Below are 24,758 nucleotides of genomic sequence, written 5' to 3' on the forward strand. Positions count from 1 at the left end.
CATTACACTTATCATGAGATAAAGAAGTCGAGCGTGCGTGTGAGCATGAGCATGCATGTGTGCTAACCCTCCAGAGGGGCGTGTGTTTAGACGGCCGGCATACATCTCTAAATCGGCCCTGCCCACTTCTGACTATGCACATCGTGGTCGCATAACACTGCAAAGGAAGTGAGGAAATATATAATGTGTCCAATTTTGTGTCAGCGGGAGAAGCCCTGGACTTCCTCCTCTCTTTGAACAAGAGGCCAACATTGCCGGCTTTTGTCGCGCTCGAGACAGAGCGACATTCCTGGGTAGAGGATCTGCCCTCGGGAACAGAGAGAGCCATGTGTGTACACTCTCACACACTCACGAGCACAAATGCATGTCATGTTATTTTGCTTGTGTTTGTGGGTACTGCCCCCATTGGGCGGGGCAGTCGTGCTCTTCCTTATTTGGTGTGTGTGTGTGTGTGTGTGTGTGTGTGTGTGTGTGTGTGTGTGTGTGTGTGTGTGTGTGTGTGTGTGTGTGTGTGTGTGTGTGTGTGTGTGTGTGTGTGTGTGTGTGTGTGTGTGTGTGTGTGTGTGTGTGTGTGTGTGTACTGGTGGGGGAGGGGGGTTGGTTGGGGTCACATGGGCGTACAGCAGAATCCCAGCGTTAGAAAACAAAAACTCATAAAGACCCGAGAGGGAGAGTAAAGTACACCAGGGCAGCGAGTCTGGATGGGAAAAAAACAAACAACTGGGAAGGAGAAGAGAGGAGTGACAGCTGTTGGACAGAGGAAGAGAGAGGAGGAGGAGGAGCAGCAGCAGCAGCAGAACAGAGAGGGAGGAGAGAGCAGAAAGAGATAAGAGTGTGGCAAACAGGAGACATTGAGGGAAGCACATGGTGTAAAAATGCCCACCAACTTCACCGTGGTCCCAGTGAAGGACGGCGCAAATAAGGCAAAAAAGAGCAGCGAGGAGGATGATGTGGAGGACAACAATGTGCTGAAGGAGGAAGACGAGGGGGCCACAGGTGAGATAAGATTTTTTAAGCTCAATCAGGTGGTCGATTAACGCAAATGAGATATTGTCCTTTACTTACAGATGTCTATTCTCCAGTGAAACTAAACTAGTTGAGGTTTGAAACACATTGTCACTTCTCTGTGACAGCAGATGGAGAATTGGGTGTGGAAAGTTACAGACTTTTTCTTACAGTATACAGTGCAAGCTGACAATTTGGCTTTAGATAACGGGATGCTGTTTCCTGTGTGGGTGGATAATGTGTAGGGGAGAGGGTGGATTTTAGGGAAAGGCTTGCTCATTTTCCAGCAACTGAGTGAGATGAGGGTTTCCCTCACACGCAGCTCTGGCATGACTTGTTGTTCCATGCCAGAGCTTCCCCTTTTTGGCCCCGAATCTCTTTCCTGCTTCCCTCTATTTCCTCCCCCCCTCCACACCATACCGTCCCCTGTTTTTTTTGTATTTTTGTATTCAGTGTATTCAACCTGTTTCTCAACAAACCATTCATCTTCAGCCTTTTCTGATCAATGTTTTTAGTTTTTTTTTGTATTGTTACAATGTGCTGTCAGGTCTCGGAGTATTGTAGTCACAAACACAGGGCCAACATAGATTTATTATAATTTGGGACTTTTGCATCTCCCGACATGTCTCTGTGTTGATTACCATTGACATGCAGCCTCCGTCATGATTCTCCCCTCTGAAGACCTTTCAGTGAACTTTAGTGTGCAACAGTATAACAGAACCGTTACAGTGTCGTGGCTCAGGCAGGATGCACATTCCCAGTTCCCAATAGCCCAATATGTGACCTGTATCCATGGGCAGTTTGTAAAAGTCTTGGTAACAGCTTGCTTAACTTTGCCCCACTAATCTGAACACATCTAAATAGGTTTTTTCTAGAGATAGAATTCACTCTACTCACTCCTTTGATGTTTGAACACAATGTTCTCCCTTCTCTCTGGCTCCTTCCAACAGTGTCAACCTGATATCCGTCTTTTAAATATTCAACACGGAGAGGTCACAGAGTGCTTATTTAACAAACTCCTCTCTCACACTCCACTTTTCTTTTTTTGCCCGACTGTTGTTAGTGAAGCTGCTGCTTTTTACGTGGCCTCACGTGGCGCTGGGCAAATCGGTATTTAATTTCTTCTTCGGAGCTGCAATTACGGCTGCACGCTGGGTAAGACTTTACAGACTGTGGGAGAGAGAATGGCATCGGTTTACCCCGCGCATGTTTGTGCGCATGCAACCGTTTGCCTCAGACAAAGGCAGACAAGAGAGCAGCACGTCGGGAAGAAGGGCATGCAGCGGATCCGAAGCCACAAAATGATGGACTGCAACTCGGGCCTGAGGACCACCCACACTATGTGGGTTTGCACTGGTGCTGTTTGAAGGAGGAGAGTTATGTCGATCACATGAATCCACAGTGGTCAAAGGTTTACTGGGGAGGGTCCTTGATAGCATGAATTCTGCTGGCTCGCAAGAGTGTTGTGTAGGGAGCAGTCACTGGTATTGATTATCCCGCTGGCTCGCTTCCTGTTGGCTGAGTGGGGGGAGGTGAGAGACCACTCTGTACCTCTATTTCACATAAGAAATGGGTTTAAGCTCTGTGTTGTGCATGGGTGAAGCAGGAGCTGTTTTACTCCTCCATCAGCCACACAAATATCACCAGCTCAAGCCTTGTGGCCTGAACCTTTTAGCTGTTGTTTCTTTTATTTGCTTCCAGCGACACTTTCCCTTTCCTTAACTCAATTAACTTACACTAGCTTTACCACTATATTTTTACAAAGCAATCAGCTGTCTTGGTGTGGTGTGTCCATCACACTTTTTCCTCTTTAGAACAACACAACAAGCTAATAATAAAATGGATTATATGTGGAGCTGTGGTGTGGACGGAAAGGAACAAGTGTCTCCTCTGTGTGAATCCACATTTCAAAATGAATCATCTACCATTTTTCTGTTGGTGATCCACCTGACTCAATTTCAGGGTCTGAGGATCACACTGCCCTATGTTGAAGCTGCTTCTTTTTTGCTTTTATTTTTATTAAAGGGACAGTGTGTAGGATTTGGTGTTTGGTGTTCAGTTTAACAAGCGTGTAGAGAACTACGGTGGCCTTCAGGTTAATGTTAGAACGAGGATGGCTCTCTCTAGAGCCAGTGTTTGGTTTGTCCCGCTCACTATGTAGTTATGAAACACAACAATTCTTAGTCTTAGGGGATTACACGCTAATGAAAACATAGTTAAGAAAAATCCATTTCTGCTAATAGATTGTTGAAATCCTACCGTTGGCCCTTTAAGGCTTATCTTAAGTTATCATCTGAAGCTGACCCACTCAGCAATTGCATTAGACATTTGGATTAATACAATCCATAGGGCAGACAGACTTTCCACAGAGCACATTGTTGCAGATTTGAGTGATCAGAATCTCCATGGGACTGGGTGGGGTTGGAAGATTTGTGAGTAAGATCGTACACAACAGTTCAGATATTCTGTGGGAGGCGGCTGGTGCAGCATTGGGAAAGGCAATCCTGTGCCGACCTCCACTACTGGCTTTCTAAAAGAGAATGTAAACCCTAACTTTGGCACAAAATACTGCCTCACTCTGTTAATTGTGCTGAAAAAACAGCACAAAGCCACGCCTTGTGGATAAATATCACGGAGTAGGCATGATGTGGACAATTGGCTGAAGTGTGTGTGTGTTGGAAGGGGGGTTAGTTATGACCCAATAAACCCCTTGTTTACTAAATGCAAAACTGTCCTTTGGTCCGTTTGCCCCGTCTGTCCTCGACATTGTGTTTCCTGGTCCAGGTCTGCTTCTGTTCAAAGCGGCTGTCTGTATGTGGATGTTGTCTGTTTCTCCTGCTCTCCCTTTTATGTCGTTTACCCTCTATACTTTTGCATACCGACGGTATCACTGGCCGTGTTTTACAAGTGTCAAGTGCCATATGTTTTTAGTAAGCTGCCATGCAATCATGATGGAAGTCTGAGGTTGGGGTTGAGTTTAAACTAGTTTCTAGGTGAGTAATACATGTTTAACAGTGATGTGACAACCTAGATTTTTGGGTGACTAATCGGTTCTCAGTCTCAAAAGAGTTTACCCAATAATAATCATTTCACTCATCAGCATCAACCTTCTCATTCTTGTACCATCGTATCGAAACGCTACATTCAATGCTTTAATCTCTAACCTAATCACTCTTCATGTGTATACATCACTTTTCCTTTTTTGCTGTGGAAACTCAAACTAAATCCCTGTATAAGTGATGTTCCTTTGCACTGCATTAGCCTGGCAAGCTACAGTCAGTGTTGTTGAAATAAAGCAACAATTAGCCGAAAGGGAGCTTCCCCAAATCCCCAGTGATTCAGGGAGGGCGCCTTCACTGTGGGGAAAAACAGGTTATTGTTACTGCAGCATTTTGTGCAGCGTGACCCTGCAATGTTGCCCAACTCTCAGTGTGTGCTTGTGTTGGCCACATCACTCAGCTCTGCGTGTTCTATCTGTAACAAAGCAACCCAATCACCCGCAGTTATCCAGTAGTTGCACCATAATCGCTGGCCATGGAAAACATTATTAAAATAAATCCCCATAATATCTCTTTAATATTTGCTATGCCCTTGGTTGCCAAATGCTTTTTTAATATTGAAAATGTAAGGCATCACTGCTGACTAGAATAATAGATTGTAAAATTACCATTAGCATCCATTAAATTCAGCCACAAACAGCTTCTTTAACATACTGTTTATTTAATAATATCACATTTAAAATGTATGTCCACTGTATAGATGTATTAGTCAAGGCTCTCCAATGTCTCTGTGGTGTAGCATGCTGATGGTTGCATGTTGTCTGTGAGTGAAGACTGAATGCAGGGAAGAGAGAACATAGTTCTTTTCGGAATCTAGGGAGTGAAGGGAGTGAGACCTAGGACATGACATCATTTATAAGACAACAGGGAGTGAGACCTAGGACATGACATCATTTATAAGACAACAGGTGAACATTTTCCTTCCTGCTGATTGGATGTTTTTAGTCACACTGTCCTGCCTTCACTGACCACCGGGTCCTACTTCCTGCTGAGGGATCTCCCCCCCACCAGTTCCCTGCTCTCAATGTGGTGTCTCTGATAAGCCCTGGACCAATAAGCACACACGTATTTTTGTGCCTCTTTTCTTTCTCTATAGTCCTTCACTGCTGGCAGTAGTTTGTGGAGGCCCTCAGGGTTCATATGGTTCATATAGACTGTACAAACATGGTTAACTCTTCCACTCCTTATCTTTTGACTCTGGCCGTGTTTACACTCGCTTTTTCAATGCACATTTTGTGATAGGATGCACCAGATGGTGAACTCAACTACTCAACACTACATCTGCATATGTGTGGCCACGCTTCAGTGCGACCTGCCTGATCAGATAGTGATCAGATATATTTCGTGGGAATAATCGAGGAATACCCACTAACAAAGCTCCGCTAGTTCAGTGATAAACACATTAACTATAATTTCTTCACAATAAGTCCCCTGTTATTTTCTTATTCAAAAGCTTATATTTTGGTGCATCAAAATCAGAAAATAAACACTCAGACAGCAGATCTCATCTGGGCACCAGACCCCGTTTTCCCTTCGCTCTCTTCTGTAGAGGAGCTCCCATGCATAAATTGTCCAGATTGTAACTGTCCACATCTCACTGAGATCTCAATGCAAACCAGCCCACATCTGAATTTGGTCTGGCTGACTGGATCCCAATGTGAGAAAGATCCAATCTCTCAGCGTACAGACTTGACAGTTACTGTGTCCTGGCATGATCGGATGACAGAAGTAACATTGAAACAACAAGTAAAGTCTAACCACGGCCTATTACAAGCCTTACAATCCAGATGCCTGTTACAGTGGACATTGTGTTACTTTTCTGTTCCAATCATAAGCAAACAAATAAAAATCATTAAAATATCTCTCTGGTTAAAGTCTGGTTAGAACCAAGCTTCATTTTAATAGCTATGAAATGTCCCAACCTTGGATGTGGTCACCAACAGCTATTAGCAGGCTTACTCTCCACAGCTAAGTGCTGGGTCAATACTATTGATGTTCCCACATTTCCATTATCAAACGTGATGAGACTTTAGTTTAGCTGTTACAACATAACAATTTATTCATAGTGGTGGTTTTGTACACAATCAGCTGTTTAAAGGTCCTTACTTTTATGTTACAATTTCTATCATAATAAATAAAGTAAATCTTCAGCAAGTTAAAAGGAAACAATTGTTGCTTTACTAATTGTTTACCAGCCACAAAGCTGGTGAGTAGCCAAGACTTTCATAATGCAAGAAAAATATTTGCCTACCTTTTATTCTTGGCACATTAGATAAATGTCAAATGCAGGTTATGTTGCCTCGCCAGGATTTGCATCATAGTCATGAGGTCAAAAAAGCCACGAACAGTAGTAGCCAGAACATGACAGTGAATCTCTACCAATCACTTAGCTGAGCTTCAGTGTTGACGGCCGCACACAGAGTTGCAGTCCTCGGTAAGATTTAGCTTCCCAATGAAAATAATTTGGACATTGTACATTTCTACAAAATAGGAAGCACTGAAATGGCGACATTCCCCTCTTCTTAATTAGTTTAAACACCTCCCACCATGGCTTAAATTAAACATACTCATACGCTAGGAACATAAAACCCATCATATCACTCAAAATTGCCGTTGCTACATTTTAAGTGGACACTGGTATTTATTTTCAGAAGGGTCAGAGACGACCTTTAGAATTCATCTTTGCCACTGCAGCTCCAATTCATAGTGAAAATGTGATAAGGGGGGGGTTGTATGCATAGTGTTTACTCTAAATTATGAGATAGTGACACAATCTGGAGAAGGGCGGTACTACTCTTCTGTGCATGTGTACGTGTGCTTGTGTCCGATTTCCGTGGTTCTTTCTGAGGTCGCATAAGAATTACATTGTTTTTCTTGAATTGGTGGGGACTGCTTAGATTATGGGGAAAAGGTTTGGCCTGCCTGTGAGCAGTCCGATGATGTCGTCATTGTTCTCACACAACCGTGATTTGTTTGCACTTTTTGCCAGAACAATTGGGGAGCATTCTGTGATATAAGCAGATGCTGTTTCTCTTTATTTACTTTTGATTAATTTGCAATTTGAAGTTCAGACGGATGTGAGCCATGTCTAGAATTCCATTTTCCTTGTGTGCCAAACCATATGTTTTCAGTTTCTGTTGCAATTCTAGTAATCAAAAACGTATGATGCTCTTGATTTGTATGTTTGATCATATCAGAGTACTTTGACTTCCTTTTGAGGTGTCTCTGGAAATGGAAGAGAAAAGCATGCAAAAACGGTTCTGCTTACTACATCAAATGTATAGATATTATTGTGTCAAAATGGGAAAATAACATTTTATGGAAGAATACATTTCAGACATATAAGCAACATATCAGTGCTTTTTATTTTCGTCTTTGTTATCAGTTTATTAGAACATCAGATAATCCCCACCAAGCGTGATATCAGGTGCTCTTAAATAGCAGTGTAAGAAAATATGGATAAACTTGAGTCATAATGTATTTATTTTTATTATTTATTTTACAGGGACTGTGAGAATTTTTCAAATCCCGCTGTTCTGGTTACATTAAAAAAACTTCCCTTTTTTATAACTAAGATTTTATAAATATGACGGTGTTCTTTATACTGACAGTTTTTGAAATAACCGCAATATGACCCTGCTTACAGGATGTCAATATATTGAATCGTTACCCCGTGTTTTTGTATCGTATGGTCAGATTCTTGCCAACACACAGCCCTGCTCTTAAACTGCACTGCCGTATCTATAAAAGGGCTCCAATGTCCACAGTGTGGTCATAAGAGCACATGACTGACTTTCATTTTGTCTTTACTCATCTCATGCTCAGTGTTTACACATGGGAATGAGGATTCAGGCGTAAGCGGCACTAAGTAACATCGATCCCACAAGTCTTGGCTGACCCTCTTTCTCTCTCTTTTTTTCTGAAATACTCCCACACTGTCTCAGCTGCTTCCACATATACTTTACTCTTCTTACATGCTTCAACAAGTTCAATAACTTGAATTTAAAGTCGCTCCACGATGAAAGATTGACTTGGACACAGTCCTCACTTAATGTGCGTCAGTCAGATCAGTTTCAAACGATGTCCTGCATCACAGCATGGATGTTTTAAAGTGTCCGATAAACCCCCCCCATTATATAGACACTGTACACTAACCATCATCTCTCCCTTTCTCTCCCGCCCATGCTCGTATTACATAACAGACAGTGTTGTCAACCTGAAGGGTTTAAAAGCTTAGGACATCATAAAGTGCAACACACAGACACTTGTGCGCACACACACACACACACCCACACACCCACACACACACACACCCACAAACACACCCACACACACACACACACACACACACACACACACACACACACACACACACACACACACACACACACACACACACACACACACACACACATAAAATAACGATGACAGCATCCGTCTGACATCAAACCAACTGGAGCTTGATACTACTAAATCCGTCTTACTGTGTGATTTGATAGTCCCTCTTTAAGCTCTGCCTTGGACACATCTGTCAATTTAATGACGCAATCAGCTGATGTTCAGTTTTGTCTTAACAAGACGGGTGAAAGCTGGGTGAAGTTTTTCAAGTTAAGTAGTTTACAAGTTATTTCTTTAGTAAATTATATTAATAAAGTTATTAAATTGAGGTATTGGTCATGATTTTTTATTTTCCTACAGTCATCAAATAGTAAAAAAAATCGTATATTTATGCAACAGTCGTCTTGTCTTAAAATGATATATTTTACCGTACTGTTTGTTTACCATATTTTATTATTTAACTGTAGATTTTACATATGTTCTGATTCTGGTTCTGGTTCGGGTCTCATCCCGATGAAGGATACTCACCGACTGACAGGCCGGTGGCCAGAAGACGGCAGCAGAAGCCGAGCTGCTGTCTTCTGGCCACTGGCCGCACGTCAACATCTTGCTCCACCCTGGAGCCTCGCTTTATAAAAAGTTCAGGATTAGCCTAATCTGGTTACGGGATTAGTACCCACTTCACATGCTCCGAGACGGTCAGATAACTGGGAGGTCCAAGACTCTCTGCTGGGGCGGAGAGTCTTGATCTGCCATTGTCTGGCCCGTCTGCAGGGCCACGACACCCCCCGGCTCCTTCTAGCTCAGTGAGTCTCACATGAGCTCACATTTGGATCGTGCTTTTGTCTATTAATATTTAGTTTTTTTACAATATTAAAAAAAGGTTTAATCATCAGAAAGAGCAATGTGCAAACTACAGGATTTACAGGAATACCTTGATGCTTTATTTGTTACCATGATAATCAAGTCAAAAATTAGTATTTAAATCTCAAATATTAATGATGCTAATATCTTAAAATCTTCATTGATTTCTTTAATTTGATTATGAATAAAGTTGGGTGGTTGTACCTGTCTAACACTATGGACTTATGTAGTGAAACGATGAGTCAATTAATCCATTAGTTGTTCAAAGAAAAGCCGTCCACAAGTATTTCCATCATCAATTTTTATTTTAAGGCATTTATCAAACAATTATTCCAAAATCCTCACTGGTTGTTCTTTAAAGACCTCTCCTTAGCCTCTGGGAAATTGTGTTTGTGTTTTTTTGCCATTTTATATGCATAAACCATTACTAAACCAAACCAAACCATAAATTGATTCATTAGACAAATAGTCCACGGTTTAATTGAGTACAAAAACGATCCTTGCAACCCATCCTATGTGTTTATGGGGTAACCCAGTCTTAGATCTATATCATATTCTCTATGATTATGGTCTGTTAGCATTAACAGTGGTTGTCTGTCTTTGCATGGCTCCACACCAGTATATTGTTGTCGTAGACTCTAGCTGTGTTGTCCCTGTGCTTTGCTGATGGATTGGCTTTCTCCACCTGGAGGTCAGACGGTAAATGAAACTGCTCACTGAGGCAGCACCTGCAGTTTAAAATAGTAGAGGATTATCGATTCAAAATGATAAACTGCCCTCCCTTTGCTTCGGACGGTGAGTGTTTGCTCTGCTTTCCTCAGTGATCGCAAATGTGTTCCGTGACAAAGAATTCCATTTTTGCACTGACTTCTCTCATTCCCTTTTTTATTTCTTGCTGTCTCATCTCTACTGTTCGTCCTGCATGTGTGTGCACATCCATCCATCATCCTCTCTCCAGCCACACACCCCTAAAGCTGTCTGTCTGCTTCACTATACTGCTTCCCTCACTTTCTTTGCTCCTCCCTCTTTGTGTGTGTGTGTGCGTGTGTGCGTGTGCAGGTCGGTGGGAGGGCGAGGGTGCTTTGTGACGCATGGCTGATGTCGCTGACATCGTCGTCACAGGCCACTTTTCACACACACACACACACACACACACACACACACACACACACACACACACACACACACACACACACACACACACACACACACACACACACAAACACACGCGCTGTCACAGAAATAGCTGATCCTCACATTATCCACACAGCACAGGCAGCATTCCTGACTTATGCACCTTACTAACAGTATCTCTACACTTTGGGACCCCTATTTACTGGAGTTCCCCAGGGACAACTACTAGGACCCCCCTCCCTTCCACACCCCTTTTTCAGCCCCGCTCCTCAGAATGGAGCAGAGGGGAAGCACTCGACGGAAGGGTAAGTTTTTAATAAATCAGCCCTTTACTAGCACCCCCATATGCAACCTACGCTGGGGGTATTTGGTTATGCTTGTTATGTTTTTGTTCTCTGTAGCTTTTTTAATTTCAGTTTTTATAGAATTGCTTTGTCAGGATGGTTGTTTTATTGATGGGCTCTCTGTAACACACATGGATTAGAAGTCCTTTTTTTGTCTAGGATTATAATTTTCCTTTTATTGTTTTAAAGTAGGTGTTGTGTTTTATACTAGATTTAGTGTGAATTGTTTAAGTGAGGAAAAGTATTAACAGCAAAAAGCACTGAGACTCTTCCGTTGTTGTGGGTCTCCCTTAGTCAAAAGTCACGATATTTGAATGAACTGAAAACGATCACTGGGATAGGCAGAGTTGATAAATTCACCCTAAACATTTATGAACTTTGCTGTCCATTAGTTTAACTAAATCTGTTCTAATGTGCATGTAAAGGAAGTCAATTTGCTTTTATGTTTCTGCTGATTCTCAACCTTAAAGCTGAAAAGTGTAGGTTTCTTTTTTTACGTTTAAACTCGAGCTGACGGATGTGATTTTTGAACTCCCACTGCATCCTAAAGCTAAACCTCTTTCTATTTTCCCCTTGGTACAATGAGCCACAGGCTAACTCCGGCAGCGTTAGGCAGCTTAAGGCGTCATCACAGTGTTGCAGCTTAGTGGTTATAAATAGGATGCGTGGTCATTTATCACCACAGTGACCATGCGAGGCTGAGCCTTCGACATTTAGCACATCCTCGGTGTACCTGTACCTTGCAGGTGAATCTGTACCAATCAGTGAGCAGAGTGCTGACGGAGTCCCGATGTTCTTCTCAGCTTCCTGAGCAAAGGGGATGTGATCACAAACAGAAAAGCACGGAGAAGAAGAGACAGAAGAGAGCGGTTTATCAGTGTGACATTTAGTCTTTCAACAAATGACGGACTGACAGCTGTCCTGATTAATACCTGCTTTCAACTGTGCAGTGCGTTGGTATAGGGAATCCCACTCCCTTATGTAACATCACTGACTGATGCTCTTTAAAGATCAGATGTTGGAGCAGTCTAGCATGCATTAACAAGGAGTTTAAAACAACATCTGCACCCGTAACAGCTTAATCCTTCAACAATACTATGACTTTAAGCAAAATATTGTTCACTTCCGCTTGCACATTTACCTATTTCAAGTACAATTTAAAAAGTCGATGCAAGTTGATTTCTTATGTGTGCTGGAATGAATAGAGCAGTTGCTCCCAAGGTCGTAAATCAGTCCTAAAACTTTTTGTAAAATATAGGCAATATGTTCCTTAAAACCTGAGACCTGGCTTATGTGACGAAATCATCACCTCCTTCTGAAATGCTTCTAGTGACACGACTCTAAATGCTTTATCCATTTTCGGACAACATTGGAGCATAACGTTGTCTTGGCAAAAAGCTTGAGCCGTCTTTTGGCAGAGAGCTCTTTCATTGATTATAATTTATTAGGTGTGCAATCAGTTGAAGGTAGAGTACTCAAATAGAACACATAGAGATTAGCCTCACACTCCTCAGCAGGATGGTTGCGTTTTTGGTCTTAGTGCCAATCTTGAAACATGTTACATCTGGTACAGTTGACATTTTTAATTGAGTTAAAGGAGGGAATAATCCCTTTTTGAAATAGCTTTCATAAATAGATTGCATATACATATAACAAAGTAAGAATAAATGTCATCTACAAAGGACTATGTAAATTGTGCGTGCGGTCATTGCCATTAAAAATACTCTGTGCCCTCTAGCAATGTCACATCTTTAGGGGTCACCTAGAGTGCTATAGCGCAGGGACACTGCTCTCCACCTGCAGAAGTGGAACACACCTGCATTCATCCATCAAGATTACACAAGAGGTTTCATCCTTCTCCCTCTCTCACTCTATTACAGACACACCAATGGGTTTCTTCCATTCCATATTCAGTCTGACTTTGAACTGCTTAAGTTTTATATCGTTGCTATTCATTTCTAACAAAACTGCATGAATCATAACAGCTAGCTTAAAGGCTTGGCTGTTGTAAAGAGTGAACACTACGCTGAATTAGATTATAAAACATTTTTGTTGGATTGTTTGATGGATCAGCTTCACTGTCCACAGTGGTGACGAGTTGCGTTGCGTAGTTTTGTGTTTGGACACCACTATGTTTACTTACATGTAAAATAAATAAAGGGGAAGTGTCGAGAAGAGGGCACACACCCACATAAAAGGAGATGCAGTGTAGCCCCACATGCACACATTACTGCCAAACAGTTAAACACAGCACATAAACATCTTTGACCTTACCCAGCAGTGAAAAGGGAATGTGTTTTCGTGCAGATGTGTTTTTGGTGACTTTGTGGTTAATTATCGGGATAAAAGTTAATATATTGTCTCGTATGTATTGAAAAATCTGTCTAACTCACTGTCAAGATAGAGATGTGAAAACTAGAGCTAGTTTTACAAAAATACAGGAATTATATTTTAAGAAAGAACAGTTGTTGCTTTCAATTCTTTGTTATGCAATGCAACCTTTATGATGACCTTAATTATGATTGTTTAATTGTTTGTTTTTCACTAAAGGAGATATAAAATATTTTATATCTCCTTTACTGAAAAAAATATTTGTCTTTTAACAAAATGTTGTGGTGGTTCTAGTTCCATTTTAAGAGTTTTAAGCATATAGATAATTATTTGGATAATGCCAAACAGAGACCGTTAACTACAAAACAGGTCTGTTGATTCAGTGTAGTTTAAGTTCAGAATGTGATCCAATTTAGAGTTGTTGTGATAGAAATGGAATATTCTCTACAGTGCATTTCCACTTATTAGTATGTTGCTGCTTTCATCTTCATTGGTTCTCTCATTCCTTCCTGCAGAACAGGTGCAAATTTCCCAACACTTAAGTCATTTGCTCCTCGTGAACACGTTTGCACGTGCAGTGCACTCTCAGCATTCCTGCACTGACACGAACAGCTGATGGGCGGATTTTGTGCAATGCAGGATGGGTAATAATGGGCAAGAGCAGCATGTACCTGGTCAGTCATCATAACTGTTATTTTGATAGCCTAAAGCATTCGGTTATTATTATTATTATTATTATTATTTCCAATTAGGCAAACACAGATTGTTCAGTTAAAGGTCAATCCTCCAGCACCTATTATTTTGCCACATGAGATGATGCCCAGATGTGTGTCGCATTAATAAGAGGACATAAACATTGATCTCCAGGAAGCAAGAGTGAATTAGTCCAGGATAAATGGCGACTTAACATCTGTTAACTAGGCCATAGTCTTGTCACTGCTACTGTATATGAATGTGGACCACGTCCCCCAGGACTGTTTGACAGCACACACCGAAGCACACTCTCATGTACACACCAACAGTCAGGAGAATATCTAGACAGACATGTACATCTTATATATCACCCTTATGTTCTTTGTCCCTGTGCCTTTTCTTTTGTGTATAATTTAATACCATTACTGCTGGAACTGCAGTATTTGGTATCTACTAGGAGGATTTGTGGCAGATGGCAACTTTTGCCTAGTTTGGGATGGGGAAGTGCAACTTGAGTTCAATGGAGGATTTAATGACATGTAAGTGGGACAAAATTTGTTGCCACACATCTGCCGTTGTAGGTATTATCTTGCTTAGAGGGGCAAAATAGTCTGAATACAAGATATAACTAAATTATTATCTTTCCAAACTGGGCAAGTGAAGGAATTTGGTAGCAAGAAGATATCGTTAGCTTGCATTTACGGTGGCTCTGAATGGTCAAACCACTTTGACAAATGTGTGAAAATCAAACATGTTCCGAAGAATTCAATGATAGTTTCAGAGTCGGTGTGTAAAAGTGATTGACACAACTTCAGGTCCGATTCTCATTAAACCTACTGACAATTTCAGATGCAAAATACAGCAAAGCGAGTTACCGTGAAATTTCTGCTCTATTTTGGGCAAAAAAAAAAATTACAACCCAGAGCTCCAGTACAACGAAATAACAGTGTTTTTTTGTTTTTACTGCAATTTAGACGTTGAAACATAAAATGTTATTTCTGTGTCACAAAATACTTTCTTGACTGTATTGGACTGTGTTGGACTTATTATGTCAGCTGTGATACGACCATTACACCTGGAGTGATTCCAATGATTCCGTTCACTTCCTGATTGACGTTTAAACCACCTTCCACGTCAGGAAACTCACCTGATTTGGAATCAGTACTGCCACTTTTAGCCTGCCGCTGGGCCTCAAAGAGGATTTAGCTGGTATCATTTAAGATTACCTGTGGTGTGTAGAAACCTGCCAAGCTAACCAGAGACTGACGGGTCAATTCAGCCTTGGCTTCATCCTCGCAGTACAATGGTCATTATCTTCAAATTCATTCCCCGTCATCCCAGCTTATTGAAACATTGTGCCGTCACCTAATATGTTCTGCTATCCCACTCAGACTGCGTTTTAAAGAGCTACACAGTGCAAGGACATAGTGACTTTCCCTGTGATTACCAGCGGGCTAAGCCTTGCTGCAAGCCTCTTATTCCCACTGCAGCTGGATCAAGCAGTAAAAGTTACCCATGAAATCCCCACTGCGAGTTCAGAGTTCAGTTTCACTGATGAATAAAGAAGAACAAGTCTCAATTATGTAAGGGGGTGGAAAATGAACAAAAAATATTGGCATTTGGTTGTGAATATTTCTTGTCATATCTTTTCAGGCACTGCGATGTTAAATTGTGGGGAACAATTTGCTTAAAACAAAGCTGTTTGATTTTGACTAATGAAGCACTAAAAATGGCAGATAACATTACAAAGCAGGCCATGCCAGATTCATGCCGGGTAGATAAATTATCGCTAGCAGGCTAACCTTAGCTTAGCTTAGGTTACAATTTGCTACTTGGCCTCTCCTTCCTTGCATCCCTCTTGGCTAGAAGAAAGCAAACGTTATTTATACACCTTTGCTTTGTACCGTTGCATCATTTATTGTTGGCTTAAAGCAACATGGTTCGTCATAATACATAAATTAGTGAGCAAGCAAGCTAAGGTTAGCAAGCTAAGCTGCATGGATCTGCTGTTGTTTTTTTTTGTAGTGTTAGCTGATTAAATAAAGGCACTCGGGAGTGATGGGGAACTTCCCATCCATGGAGTTTACACACAAACACTACTAAATCCTTTACATAGAAATCAGTCCAAAGCTATTAAAGGCAACAGGAGCAATACAAAGCTGTTAATTCATGTAAATTGCTTCCCTTAGTTTCTTTTAAAAGCAGAATTTGAGGATGGCAGTGCATAGTAGAGCTGAAAAAAATTGTCAATTAATGAATCAAGTCAATTTCATGAATTTATCATTTGCCACCAGGGGCAAATTAGTACTCTATCATAACAAAAAATGTTTTAACCATTTTAATAATCAAGTAATCACAATATTTTCAGGTGGAAATACCACATTTTTTCACATTTCAAATGCTCAAATTTAAGGATTGACCAGTTTTCTTTTTCTGATCTTTGGAATTTGAGCTGTTCGTCATACAATACAATTTGAAGCTTTGGGAAAATACAATCAGAAGTTTTTTCTGAAAAATGGATTGAATATTATGGATTATTCTTTTAAAAGAATCAACAGACTTAACAATAAAGGAACAAATTGTCTGCAGCACTCGTGCATAGAGCAATATTTTTGTTAAGAATAAGAAGAAAAACATGGACTCTTTGTGGACTTAAGTGATTAAAGGAGAAATCCAAGACCTGGACGGTTAGCATCAATAAACACTTGATTCAATCACATTCACTCAGCAGTATTGTGACTGATCAAATAGCCTGCCACACAGAAGTGAGTTGTCAACCACTGCGTTGTGCTGCTTGTATTCGGTTAGACTTTGACTATTTCAAGAAACGGCTGCAGGAATCTGTGAATTTGTTGTGTCTGTAGAAAAGCTTGTGACAGGTCACAAGCTTTTCTACACACCCCCAAAGAACAAACACAGAACAATACAGGTATTGTTCTGTGTTTGTTCTTTGGGGGTGCTCTGCTATGGACTTCTTGTCCTTCACTTTAAGAGGTTTTTGTCACCATCTCTGTTTTAATTCCTGTTGTATTTTTCCTCTTTAATTCATTGTAATGTTTATTCAATTCAATTTATTAAGTCTGGCCCAAAATCACAAATATCAAATTAGCCACAGAGGGCTTTACATTCTGTACACATGCGAGCACATGGGAGCCTACACTAACTATAATCATTATCAAAAAGGAAAGCCTACTCTTAAATGTGGTGAGTGTGTCTGCCCCCCGGACTGAAACTGGAAGCTGGTTCCACAGAAGAGGAGCCTGATAACTGAAGGCTCCGGCACCCCTCTTACTTTTTTAGACTCTAGGAACCACAAGTACACCAGCATTCAGGGAGCGCAGCTCTCTAGTGGGGTAATATTGTATTATCAGCTACTTAAGATATGATGGTGCACCAATTAGGGCTTTGTAGGTGAAGAGAGCGATTTTAAATTTGATCTGTAATTTAACAGGGAGCTCGTGCAGAGAAGCTAATACAGGAGTAATGTGATCTTTTTTCTTAGTTTTAGTAAGTACAGGTGCTGCAGCATTCTGGATCAACTGGAGAGATTTAAGAGACTTATTAGAGCAGCCTTATAATAAGGAATTGCAGTAATGTAGTCTAGAAGTAATAAATTCATGAATTCATCTTTCTGCATTGCTTTGATACAGGACGTGCCTGATTTTTGCAATGAAAAAAGGCATTCCTTTAAATTTGTTTTTATCTGGGAGTTAAAGGACATATCCTGATCAAAGATTACTCTGAGGTTTTTTACGGTAGTGCTGGATTCCAGGGCAATGCCATCTAGAGAAACAATATCATTTGATAATATATTTCGGAGGTGTTCTTGGCCTAGTAGAATAACTTCTGTTTTGTCTGAGTTTAACATCAGAAACTTGCAGGTCATCCAGGTTTGTATGTCCTTAAGACATGCAGTTTTGTGAAATTGTTGGTTTCGTCTGGCTAAATTGGTAGATATAATTGGGTATCATCTGCATAACAATGAAAGTTTATGGAGTGTTTTCTGCTAAATTGCTTAATGGAAGCATATTTAAGATTAATCAAATTTTTCCTAGCACAGAACCTTGTGGAACTTAGTGACTAACTTTGGTGTGCATGGAGGATTCATCGTTCACATATACAAACTGGGATCGATCTGAAAAATAAACCAGCTTAGTGTGGTTCCTTTAATGCCAATCAAATGTTCTAGTCTGTAATAGGATGTGACGGTCAGTGGTGTCAAATGCAGCACAAGGTTTAACAAAGACAAGTACAGAGACAACTCCTTTGTCTGAAGCTATTAGGAGGTCATTCAGAACTTTCACCAGGGCTGTCTCTGCTATGATGCACTCTAAATCCTGACTGAAAATCCTCAAATAAACTTGATTGTTACGTAGAAAGTCCCACAACTGAGTTGCAACTGCTTTCTCGAGGATCTAAGAGAGGAAGGGGAGGTTAGATATAAGTCTATAGTTAGCCAAGACCTCTGGATCAAGAGTGGGTTTCTTAAGAAGAGGTTTATATTAGGTTCTACAGCTGTTTCTAAGGTTAATCCTATTGAGGAAAAAACTCTATTTGAGGGAAGGGCACATGCTCACACTTTTCAGCTAACACATTTGTCAGGATAGAAGATCCCTCACTGTTTACACTTGGACTTGACTGCAGCATGTCGGCTATCTTAGCCCCTCACACCGACTGTTTGTTCATTCAAAACATTTGCTCAGTGCGTCACCGTGGCGGTTGCCGGGCCCCAGCAGCATAGAGACTAACGCGGTTCACAGTTTGGTGCTAGAATGTTGTCTCTGAAGGCGGCTCGGCTGCTGCGTGTGACGTTGATCGACTGTGTGACTTCTGTTGAGGTTGGTAAAGTAGAGAGGAAGCAGAGAAGGCCATGTGCTTTTCAAAATAACCATTAACAAACCTAAAAAGTTATTTGGTTGAAACATCAGTAAATATCCATTGTTCTTGATCTCATAGAGTAGAAGCTTGAATTGAAATACAAATACTGTTTTACCACAAAGTTTGAAACAAAGTTGTATCTCCCATGTAAATAAAGGAAATAATCTTCATTGTGTCGTATGAACTTTTCGGCTCTTTTATGTGAAAGGGAGAAAACAAATTACATTACAAGTGAAGCTCATCTTTCACATGTAAAGCTAGCAATATTTCAGCCAAGCACCACAGCAGTGATGATCATCAGTGTGAACTCTCTTTAAGAGTGTGTGTGGTTTGGCATGCTAGTTAGTTACATTAGTCATATAAATTATCTTTAACGTTTGCCTTCTCATGTGCATTATTTTTGTCAGTGTGCTGTGTGATTGTCTGTGTTTGAGATCACTTATCTACATCCAAAACATCACCTTCTTTTCTGCCAACGGGCAATATGTGTATTTTAACCATATTGATCCCTTCTTTTATGATGTGTCAGATCGCCTTTTTTATGCTTCATGTTTAATTGGTGTCCTTATTTTATCAGTGTCAATGTTGTTTTTTATTTATTTACATACTAGTGCCTTGCACAGACAAAAATGTCTGTTTGAAATGGGCCGATTCCTCGGCCTGTTGCTGCTTGCTGCTTCCTGTAGACATGTTCATACAAACTACTTCACACTCGAGCACTGAGCTTCTTTGGGTCCTCTACAATACACCTGCCAAGTTTGAAATCGGTAGGATGAACGGCTGTCAAGAAAATCAAAGACAGCCAGTGGACAAACAGACCAGTTCCATTTTAGTGAGATGTTTCGTATAACCCAAATAGATAAGCATTATCTACATTTGTTTCAAAGCACTTATTCATTTGCCAGACAGGCTCATCTTTTGGTGTGTGTGTTGTTTGTGTGTGTGTGTGTGTGTGTGTGTGTGTGTGTGTGTGTGTGTGTGTGTGTGTGTGTGTGTGTGTGTGTGTGTGTGTGTGTGTGTGTGTGTGTGTGTGTGTGTGTGTGTGTGTGTGTGTGTGTGTGTGTGTGTGTGTGTGTGTGTGTGTGCGCTCAGTTACATAGAGTGAGAGTCCATTTACCTTTTTAAAATTAAGGTATGAATTATTGATGCATATTATGAGAAGTCCTCATCGTGATCTGGATTATTAAAACTCAGATGCACATAAGTGCAAAGCAGAGACTCTAAAGTGGTTTTGGGGATTTTAGTCTTCACAGTTTTCCAAAAAGAAGAACCATTTAACCCTGATAATGGTTTGAATTTCTTGGCTCACAAAGTAATTTCTTGTTTTTAGATGTTATCAACATCTGACATGCTTTTGTGCAAAATCTGGTTGGTAGTGTGAAACAAGGAAAGGACCTGCACACATGAGAAGATAAAAAAGGGCTTTTCCTTTGAGAAGGCTGTTTCTTGCAAATACACCTTACATTGGAAACTTGTGGTATTTCTTTGCCCGGCCAACACTACTATTTTGCTTTGATCACATGACATGTTAAACTTATACTTCATTTATTTTAAAGTAACAACTGTGCTGTGTTTCCACAGGTGATGGCGTCCCAAAGGAAAACAGTCCCTTCATCAACAACACCGACAACGACAAAGGCAACAACTATGATGGCACCAACATGGCCCTTTTTGAGGTAACCGACTCATCATCAGCTGGATGAAGCCCTTTGTACTCAAGCGGGGGGGGATGTTTTACAGCACATGAAACATGACAGTAGCCGTGTTTCCATTCACGAATCCCATTTGCATTTTTAAGCGTTGCATTAAAAAAACTGTATGGAAACGGTAAAATTTGATAAAACTTCCTCAATTGCGAAAAAAAACAACATTTTCGAGCTTGCTTGTTGCAAATAGCCAAGATGGCGAAGGCCAAAATGCTCAAGGCTTCAAAACCGCAGTCCACAAACTAATTGGCGACGTCAAGACGGCTGAGTCCACGTTTTATATAAAGTCTATGTCCATAGCTTATCAATGTTTGTCTTCGTCCCTTGACAACATGAATCAATACTAGCGAAAGTGAAAGAACAATTAAAACCAGCTCAATTCAAACAAACCCTTGAAGACCTTTTTCCATTTTTTCTCGTAGATGAGCTAGAAATGGTTGGATGGCCAAGCCGACTTGTTTCCAGTGCGCAACCCTTACTTCTTCTTCTACTCTGTTTACCGGCAGATTACAGCCATGCGTAGCCTATAGCGCCAACCTCTGAGCAAACAGAGGTTGCAGTCGAGTCGCTCCTAAACAGCTGATGCAAACCTGCTAAATTTGCATTCCTTTTTTGCAGCATTTAAACAGAATTGCTTAAAATTTGCTCCACAGCAAATGTGTTTCATTTTGGCAACATGTTATAGGCCACGAAGGAGAAACCCCAAACTGTGGAGGTAGAAGCTGTAAATACATCAATATCCTTTTAAAGCTATCATTCACCGCCAGAACTATTTCTGCATTTTAATTTGAACCAACTTTTTATGCTAAAGCATCAGGGTAAGCTGCGGTGAACTAAGCAAATAAACCAGGAGGTGAATCTTTTCTTAGCTCAACAATGCGTCAATCAAAGAGTTTACTTGCCATAAACGCTGGTGCGCTCCTTCAAGAACTCTCTGCTGGACTCTTTCCAGGTGCTTTGCTTTGCCATTTGGCAGACCTTGCCATTCTGTGGTCACTGGCTCTTAGAAAGAATCAATTAGGCACCGCGGCTTGAATGTTCCCCACTCTGTCTGCATGGAGCTGACCCAGCCATGCTATTCTAAGATGCTTTTGAACAGTTAACTAAATATTGCACTGTTCATTTTGACTCTGGAAGAGGTTGTCTCTTGAAGCATATTTTACATACACACATATATATAAAAGTAGGGAAAATGTTTAATAATATAAGGAATCCTGAGTGAGGACTGATGAAGTCCTGCTCTTGTTCAGCATATTACTTTTTTTTTCCTTTATTGCAGGATGAGATCGAAATCAACCCAATGGTGTCATCCCTCCTCAATAAACTTGCAAACTACACCAACCTCACCCAGGGGGCCCAGGAGCATGAGGAAGCTGATAATGATGAGGGGCCAAAGAAGAAAGAAGTCAAGGTACAGCAGTCAGCCTCGTTTAATACAATGTTTGAATCGGAGCTGCAAGGTTAACAAATAGGCACTGTACAGTTGCATAATAACAGCTGTTCCTTTAAACCCACTAAACTATCATTACATAACTGTGGGCCATGTCCCATGAAGCATCGCTTTCTGGGGTTATGCAAACCTGATCACCTTTGTGTCCCTGCTCATCTTTTGACACTTACCTTGACACTTCATCAGTGTTTGGCAAAAGATCTAAAGTTCAAATCATTGTAGACATAGACATTGGTCATTCACCCATCATTCAGTAAACGAGACAAGCAGCAAGAAGATTGACTATTTCCAGATAGTTATTCTTAATGCTTGTCATCTGTGCCCTCGGGTCATATTCTGCTGGACGAAGACGAAATCATGCAGGTTCATTAAGAAACTCCTTCAGCTCAGACTCAATCGGAGGGCCTCCGGTAGCAACCAGTCCACCGTGGACAGACCCAGATCAGGTTTCGCAGCCGCCTATGACCTGCAGTCAGAGATCTGGCAGTAGAAGGAGAGCTCAGCAGCAGAAGCGTCTCCTCCTCTTCCTCCAGGATCAGAGCTTCACCCCGCTGCTCCTCCAGTCCATGCTTGGAGCAAACACAGACACCATGCTGCTAGAGACCAAGACCATATTTCTGGACTGGCTAGAGGAAAGGGAAACCAGAACCAGAACTGAGCGTGGCAGACGTTCAGAGCCCTGCTGCAGTAAAGTGAGAGGTTTTCTAAAGGAACTCATAAACACTACCACTTTTCTGCACAGGAACGCCAAAATCAACCCAAGATGAAAGAATTAAGAATTTTAGATTAAACAGTAGATACCATATTATTATGGGGCAACAACAAAGACTACTTTATATGAAGCCCAGTATTTAGTTTTACAAAAAAAGACCTGATGACCCAGAGACTCAGAGAACAGCAGTAAAGTAGTCCAGCAGCTACCGTCTCCTATTAATGAGTCAGCATAAATGAGCGAGCTTCGTTCTTCAGTCCATTCGTGCTGATGTTTGGGTTTCTTAGAAAAGAAAAATGAAAAGTAGCCACAGTGCTGCTATCCAGCACATAGATGCTTGTGTAACCACAACTTCAGTCCCCTGCCAGTTGCTCCATCCTGTCCCCTGCATGGAAAGAGGCCTTGGGCACCTCCCATCAGAATGCAGGAACATCTTGGTCAAGAATTAACTTACACCATTGTCGCCCCTCTTTGTCTGGACCAGTAAGACTACTAGCACTGTTCATTTGGAGAGAGATGGCTAAAAAGGTAGCTGCTTTCAATACGAGATGATCGATTGGACACGTTGTGTTTTTGTCAGAAAAGTTGAATAATACTCCCGTTGCTTGTGCCTTTTTACATGCTACCGCGGAACTACAGTTTTCTGACAAGGAATGCTTTGTTTTGCGGTGGAAGCATTGATGGATTTTCCGCTGGTATTGTCGCTTGTTACTGGATAGTGTTGTGGTTCATGTAAATGTGGGACTGAGTTGTAAGGGAAACATTGAACTTTAGCTCGTTTTCGTCCAAAAACGTCATTTTTTGAAGAACATTAAGCGAGATCCGACCCTCATATTGCGACAGTGGCAGCTTTTTGCTTTTCTGAGGATTTCCCTGCACACATGTGATGCTGCCTGATAGAAGAGATGCTTTAAGCAGGAGTTTTTTTATTAGGAATTTAAAGCATGGGAAAATGAATCAGGATCTTCACGACTATGTCAGATAAAAAAATACTTATAATTAAACTGTATAGTCATGCTTTGTCCTTTTCATTGCCACTCTGCAAACAGATTTTGGTTTCATGATTTTTTATTTTCGGAGGGGAATAACTTAATTGATTCATACCATGTAAAAAAAAAAAAAAAAAAAAAAAAAAAAAAAAAAAATGGTCCTGTTTATCTCCCTCTTTTATTTCTCCCTTAAATCCTTCTTTGTCTTCTTCTCTGGTCTTATTTGTTGCCCTCCACAGAGCCCTCAGATGGGGACCTTCATGGGCGTCTACCTCCCGTGCCTCCAGAACATTCTGGGGGTCATCCTGTTTCTGCGACTCACCTGGATTGTTGGCACTGCCGGCATCTTGGAGTCCCTGGCTATCGTGTGCCTGTGCTGCTCTTGTGTGAGTACTCAACTCTCATGACCTACATGTTATTCCTTTACTATACTTCTTAAAAGAATCTTAAAAATGGAGAAGAAAGGAAGGTTTTAACATCCGCAGCTTCACTCGTTTTGTTTGTTGATGGTACAAACTGCAAGGAGCTGGAGTTGCTCTTGACGTGGATAGTAAGTGTCCTTCATCAAGGATCTGGAGCCATTAGACATTCACGATTATGTAAGCAGCGCTTAATTTACACATCCAGCTCTTGAATAGGTTATGAATACATTAGCACACCAGAGTGAGAATGTGTCAGTGAGTGTTTTGATGACACGGGGGGCAGATGCGACCTCAACTTTTAATGGCAGACAAGTGCAAAACATCAGAACGACGGCAGTAATGAGTGACAGGCAGTTGACTTAGTGGACACTGATCCCTCCTATATTTAGCCACTGTGACTCTCAATTTCCTATACGCTTCTAGCCTCTAATGGTACATGTAATCCCTCCATCTGCAAAGTGTCAGAAACATAGTGACATGCACACCCACACAGTGGCTATATTTGCAGATCCCACGGCAGACAATGGATTACTTCAGATTAATCATGGAAAGTACAGAGAAAAAAAACCCATCAGGCACTATCTCGGTTGAATGCTTTTCACCTCATGATGAAAGGCTCTAAGGGTAAACATGATCAATTTCACTTACAATATGGCCAAAGTGACCATGTTCCAGACAATGCAAAGCCAAGAACTTCAAATCCGAAATGTATTTCCATAACTGAAAGTAGCAGATGAATTTCAGTTATTTCTGTTTTATTTATGAGAATAGTTAGATATTGTGAATGAAAGAAATGTGACCATTACGCTGCGCCTGTAGTGCGGAGGATTATT

The 24,758-nt window shown here is 41.0% G+C and overlaps 1 protein-coding gene across 1 annotated transcript in view; it reads left to right on the plus strand.

The window, feature by feature from the left end:
* The window catches only part of slc12a7b (solute carrier family 12 member 7b), a 60,622-nt gene that overhangs the window by 14,113 nt on the left and 21,751 nt on the right, over positions 1-24,758 (plus strand). The window contains 3 exon segments of the mRNA XM_054623336.1: positions 20,228-20,322; positions 21,632-21,763; positions 23,743-23,889. Coding sequence (XP_054479311.1) covers positions 20,228-20,322; positions 21,632-21,763; positions 23,743-23,889 — 374 coding nt within the window.

The sequence above is a fragment of the Anoplopoma fimbria genome, chromosome 21 (assembly GCF_027596085.1).
Source record: "Anoplopoma fimbria isolate UVic2021 breed Golden Eagle Sablefish chromosome 21, Afim_UVic_2022, whole genome shotgun sequence".
Lineage (NCBI taxonomy): Eukaryota > Metazoa > Chordata > Actinopteri > Perciformes > Anoplopomatidae > Anoplopoma > Anoplopoma fimbria.